A 6,174-nucleotide genomic window follows, 5' to 3' on the forward strand; every position below is an offset into this window, starting at 1 on the left:
GAAGGACTTTGACCGAAATAATCCAACATTTGCAATGGAACCCAGGAATGTGCGGCTTGGATTGGCTGTAGATGGATTCAATCCCTTTGGTAATATGAGTCTGTCTTATAGTATGTGGCCGGTAGTGTTGACGACATATAACTTGCCACCATGGTTGTGCATGAGAGAAACTAATTTCATGTTGAGTTTATTAATTCCGGGACCTCATTCGCCAAGAAAAGATTTTGATGTTTTCTTAAGACCATTGATTGATGAGTTAAAAGAATTATGGGTGACTGGTGTACAGACTCGAGATGCAGTCGATGGCAGTTTCTTCACTCTTCGGGCAGCTTTGATGTGGACTATAAACGATTACCCAGCAAGGAGTAGGCTTTCTGGATGGACTGCTCAAGGTTATCATGCTTGCTCTACTTGCAATGTGGCAACACCATCTATTCGTTTACAAAAGAAGGTTGCTTTTTATGGTCATAGACATTTTTTACCAATCAAACATGCCATTAGAAGGGACAAGAAGACATATGGTGTCGTTGAAAAAAGATTACCACCAAATCCATTAACCATGCAAGAAATGTTCACACAAATGAGTTTTATACCTGATTCTCTTCCTGGTAAGCATGTCAGTTATGGCGGCCAAAAAAGAAAGCGTACAAAAGAGCAAGTTGGTTGGCGGAAAAAAAGTATATTTTTTGAGCTCCCATATTGGGCCAACATAATGTTGCGACACAATCTAGATGTTATGCATGTTGAGAAAAATGTGTGCGACAGTTTAGTAGGCACAATAGTTGGGCTGGAGAATAAGACCAAAGACACAGTTAGTGCCAGAGTAGACTTGGAGAAGATGAAGATGAGACCAGAGTTACAGCTGAGGAAGTTGAATGGTCGGATACAAAAGCCTGCGGCCAAATTCACTTTCACTGTTGAAGATCGCCAAAAGTTTTGTCGATTTCTTAAATCAGTGAAGTTTCCAGATGGTTTTGGATCTAACCTAAGGAAAAATGTGATTGATAATGACAATAAGATAACTGGTTTGAAATCGCATGATTGTCACATCATTATGCAACGCCTTTTGCCAGTTGGTGTGCATGCATTCCTAGAGAAATCAATGAGTACAACTATTATTGAGTTATGCACTTTCTTCAAGCTCATTTGTGCGAGAACTCTAAAAGTCTCAGATTTAGAAAAAGTCCAAACTTCAATTGTTGAGATTGTTTGCAAGTTAGAGAATATTTTCCCACCTGCTTTTTTCGATATCATGGTCCAAACTTCAATTGTTTGAGATTGTTACACATTGATATACTCCTTAAAATTTAACAATTAATCCATATTAATTTTAAAATATTGAATTTGCATACAATAGCGCCTCCAAGTAAACGTGGACGCCATAAGGGATTGAACACGCGGGAAAAGAGGGAACAGTTGGGGCGTCCTCTCCCTCTCGAGTGGGATGTGCGGGGGAGAACATATAAAGAGATCGGAGAGTACAGCTCAAATTTCTCAAGAGAGCTCGGATTACTTGTTCGACAGTACACAGATCCGGACTGTCCTCAATGGTCAAAAGTACCAAATGCCTCGAAAGAAAGAATACTTGCACATTTGGAAGTAAGTAGTTTATGTATTTTTATGTTAATTCTCATTTTATGTTATATATGATATTTACTAATAAATGTTTGTAAATTAGGATGATTTATTTGATATTGGGCGTACTAGATATGGAGAAGGGCATATGCCTGGGATCTTGAGAGGCATTGATACTTCGTGTGCTAAAAAGTATTCTGACTGGAAGTACGATATTAAAGAGCATTTAACGATTAATGGGCCACAAAATCGTTATGGTGGTTGCACGGATACGCAGTGGCAAAAAGCAATTGATTTTTTCCGACGCCCAGAAATTACGGTATTAATTTCTTGCTAAACTTAACTATCTTAATTAAATATATTACTAACGATAACTTTTTGCAGAAACGTTCTGTGGTCAACAAGGAAAATAGAAGGAAACTGAAAGAGCTTAGCTATGGAGGTTCTCAGTCAATCCCAGCCTTACGCTATAAAAAGGTTAGTTAATTAATTATTTTTTAGTTTATTTTTCTTATTTACGTTTAATTATTAATTTTATAAAAATATATGTACGTGACAGCGCAATTTAGAGACTGGGCAACTTGAGTCCATCCCGGATAGCTGGATGGATACTCACCATAAATCAGGCACAGGGTGGGTGACAGAGACAGCCAAAAATACTTGGGTACGTTAAGTTTTTTTAAACATTTTTCAAATTTTTAATTGTTTCAAAATTTTAATTACATTATACATTGTATCACAGGAGGAATTGCGTGCATACCGCGACACACAGCAGACACAGGCAACTGATACTGAGAGTTCCACACCAATTTCGAGTGCGCCTGAAGATGAAGACATATCTTTGGTACAAAATGTCTTCGGAAAACGACGGGGCCACTAGAAAGGATATGGACGTATCCTTAACATAAGGGACCGAACTCCATTTGATTTTCGTCCTTCACAAACTAGAGATGAAGAGTTGTCTGAGATGAGAGAGCGTCTTCGACAGTTAGAGGAGCATGTCCGGACTCATTGTATCACCCCGGGATCTCAATCTGCCCCACCACCACCCGATGATCCCGATGTTGGAGCACCGACTCAGTAGGACTTATGTATGAATTTTATTACAATTGACTATTACATTATCATGTTTAAGACAAGTCTTTATTTTGATTCAGCGAATATACTGTTATGTTTTTATTTATATCTTTAATATAAGTGTTTTAATTTTATTCTATTTTTTTATATTTAATTCAAAATAAATAAATAAATAACAAATATAAAAAAAAATTAGGGACAAGTCTATACCGAGGACATTGTCCTCGGTATATACCACCAAGATGTCGGTATATACCAGTACGATGAGAAATTGGGGTTTGTTGTACCGAGGACATTTGTCACTTTCTACCGAGGACAATATCCTCGGTAAAACTTATACCGAGAACATTTTTAATGTCGTCGGTATAAGTTTTGTTTTACCGACGCGGCTGTACCGATAACTTTATACCGACGACATTGTCTCGGTAGAGGATATACCGAGGACATTCGGGCTTATACCGAGGACATTTGTTCTCGGTATAGACCCTGTTTTTTGTAGTGAATAGTTAAACTCACTAAAATAACTCTAGTCATATATAATAAATCAAGGAATTAATTCCTCACTTTTATCTTTTTTTTCATTCACTATAAGAAAAATAGTCTTGTACTATCACAATAAGTAAAATTGTCATTGCAATAGATCTATGTTGCGACGATAATCGTCGCAGCAAATAAGTCATCACAATAAATGACTATTTTTACCATATTTTTTTATTGTTGCAACTATTTTTTAAAACATTATCATCTATTACGATAACAATAAGTTAATTTAACAACACTGTCGTGGCAATGTTGTTGTGATTTAAAAAAAATTATTAAACATAATTTTAATAATAATTTTATTGAATAAAAACTAAATTTATATTAATATATAATTATTTTAGTTACACAAAATTAAATATAAAAGTATAATTAAGTTAAACTCACTCAATTGATAACAATGTATATGATTATAAGTGATGATAAAATATTTTAATATACAATAAAAAATAAACTACCATAAATTTTTTTTTTTTTTAATTTACAAATTTAATCAAATGACATTATAAAATTTAACAAACGTATAGCATATACTTAGTAATCGCAACTTTCATAAAAAAATCATATTCAAAACAAATAATACATAATTTGAAAATTTTCATACTATTAATTAAAGATTTGATTTAAAATAATAGTGTGACGTGTAGAGATAACAATGTCGTTGCTATAACTCACACAACATCGTTTGAATTAATAAAATCATAAAATATACATATATTTGCACATTTTCTTAAGTATATGTTTTTAATTTATTGATAATAATGTTTCTCTTTTAACACAAATTAGTAATTTTAACTAATATAACTTAAAACTTCAAAAATAACTTACACAAATATTTAAGGCCTATTTGACATGGTTTTGAAAATGCTTTCATAGCCTAAAATTTACTTAAGACAATGTTTGGATAATTTTTCGAAAGGCTGTTTGTATTGATAAGACCTTTCGAAAAAAGAAAGTCTCCATTAGCTTTTAAGAAAAGCTCTCCTTTTTAAAAAATAAAATAAAAGAAAAGAAGAAGTTTTAATAAATTTTTTTATTTTATTCATTTTCTATTTATTCTCATCAAAGAAAAAAAATTACATTTAAACATTTTTTTATGATTTGAAAAACTCTTTTAAAGTATACTATTCAAACAATAATTAAAAAATTAACCAAGAAAAAATATTGTCTCATATCAATAATTACTATTTCTCTGCATTAAAAAACAAAGAAATATACATTCCATCTTGATAGCTGTAACAAAAAAAATCTTAATTTTAATAACTAAATGATCTCATTACTAGAGCCTTGGCGGTGTGCTATCTGCCAAAATTCATAATTTTTGAGTCATCTCTTTAGTTCAACACTATAGCATTAAGAGTACTTAAGATCTATATCACCATCTACATCAATTAGATATTTTATTATTACCAATGTTGTATTTAAATATATATAATAAAATATTTATATAGTAATAATATTCGCACCAACATATTTTATTATTGTGAGAGGTTAAAATTTAATAGAATTATGTCTATAAAATATTATAAATATACATATTTAAATCTAAATTAAATAATAATTGATAAAACATGCCAAATTTGATATATAATGATAAACGAAAATGTCATAAATGTATAACTATAATGTACATCTCTATATAATATTTAAAATATATAAAGTTATTTTAGAAGTCTAAATTGATAATTAATTTTATTATGAATTTTTAGTATGTATAAAATAGCATCATACATATAAATATATTTAATATTAAGACAACTATTACTATATGGAAGCATGTTTTCTAAAGTCGGGATCAAGAAATATTATAACTTATTACAATGTAAAGTTCATTCTTATTTATAACTGGTCTCAAATTAGAACTAAAACTTTTTATGACTATATAAGAGTTATTCCAATAACATTTTACTGCATATAAGTTTTGAATTTTGTTATTCTACAAGGGGACCATAGTTCTTCCCATTTTATTAACTTGAATAATTCACAAATTATCTAAAAGTATGAATTAGATTTATTATAAAAAAAATTAAAAATAATCCATATTGAATGGTGGAATCGTTACCATCAATCAACTTTGCAAAAACCTTTATCTTTATCCGTATAGAGATAACTTGTACTAGTTGTTAGGAAAATTTTCCATGTTACTGTATAATGGAAGCATACATCAAGAAAAAGCATAAGAATGAATACAAATATATAGCCAATACAAACAAATTATTACGTGCGTTATAGGGCAAAATTATATAAGTTTGACATGAGAACTATTATTTCATTATATATATAAAGAATTTAGAATATATATATATATATACCCATTAAAACTTATATATATATATATACCCATTTTTTGTGGTCTAGCTACTTTTTCATTCTTAGTCTCATATATCTCTTAATCCACACACAGCTCATTTCAAAAGGTTCAACAACTCTCATTCATCAAAACAATATAATAATTAGACTACATTTGTTTTTTTCTTTTACCAAAGACTTAATTATCATACATAAATTAGTAATACTTCTCCAAAATTTTCAAACTCTATCATGACCTCTATAAATATTGACATAGTTAATATAGAAAAAATGGCATGACTTGAAATCACACACATATATACAAAACAATGACTTTATTGTAAGGTGGAGATATTAATTAGAAAAGCCAAAACATTAAATTAGTTCATTAGTCAAATGATGGAGTACTAAAACCATACATTTACACAAATTAGGTAATGGGGGTTGGAATGTGATAGTGTCACATAGGGGTCCATGTTTATAAATATGTGTATATATATATTTATATAATATAGTCCTTAATTAGTGGGGGCCTCAAGATCATGTCATGTGTCGATGACCATATGAGAGAGAGTAGTAGCTAGTGTGTGTGTGTGGAGTTGTATAGTGTGTTTTGTGTGAAAGAGGGTGAGCGTGTGGGGCATGTGATATGACTAAGATTTCGTGGTTGAAAGACATTAGAAAACGGCCACG

The 6,174-nt window shown here is 30.7% G+C and overlaps 1 protein-coding gene across 1 annotated transcript; it reads left to right on the top strand.

Annotated features, from left to right (window-relative positions):
• The first annotated feature begins 1,361 nt into the window (after positions 1-1,361).
• On the top strand, positions 1,362-2,721 carry LOC133801795 (uncharacterized). The gene is made up of 5 exons (XM_062240038.1): positions 1,362-1,599; positions 1,679-1,894; positions 1,960-2,052; positions 2,135-2,239; positions 2,318-2,721. Exons 2-5 carry the CDS (start codon positions 1,724-1,726, stop codon positions 2,453-2,455), a joined length of 507 nt encoding a protein of 168 aa, XP_062096022.1. The 5' UTR covers positions 1,362-1,599; positions 1,679-1,723; the 3' UTR covers positions 2,456-2,721.
• The last annotated feature ends 3,453 nt before the right edge of the window (positions 2,722-6,174 follow it).

The sequence above is a fragment of the Humulus lupulus genome, chromosome 9 (genome assembly GCF_963169125.1).
Source record: "Humulus lupulus chromosome 9, drHumLupu1.1, whole genome shotgun sequence".
NCBI classification, from domain to species: domain Eukaryota; kingdom Viridiplantae; phylum Streptophyta; class Magnoliopsida; order Rosales; family Cannabaceae; genus Humulus; species Humulus lupulus.

Coding starts and splice junctions, on each gene's coding strand:
- LOC133801795 (XM_062240038.1), top strand. CDS start 1,724: ATGCCTGGGATCTTGAGAGGCATTGATACTTCGTGTGCTAAAAAGTAT. Junction 1,895..1,959: donor TCCGACGCCCAGAAATTACG/GTATTAATTTCT, acceptor AACTTTTTGCAG/AAACGTTCTGTGGTCAACAA. Junction 2,240..2,317: donor AGACAGCCAAAAATACTTGG/GTACGTTAAGTT, acceptor ATTGTATCACAG/GAGGAATTGCGTGCATACCG.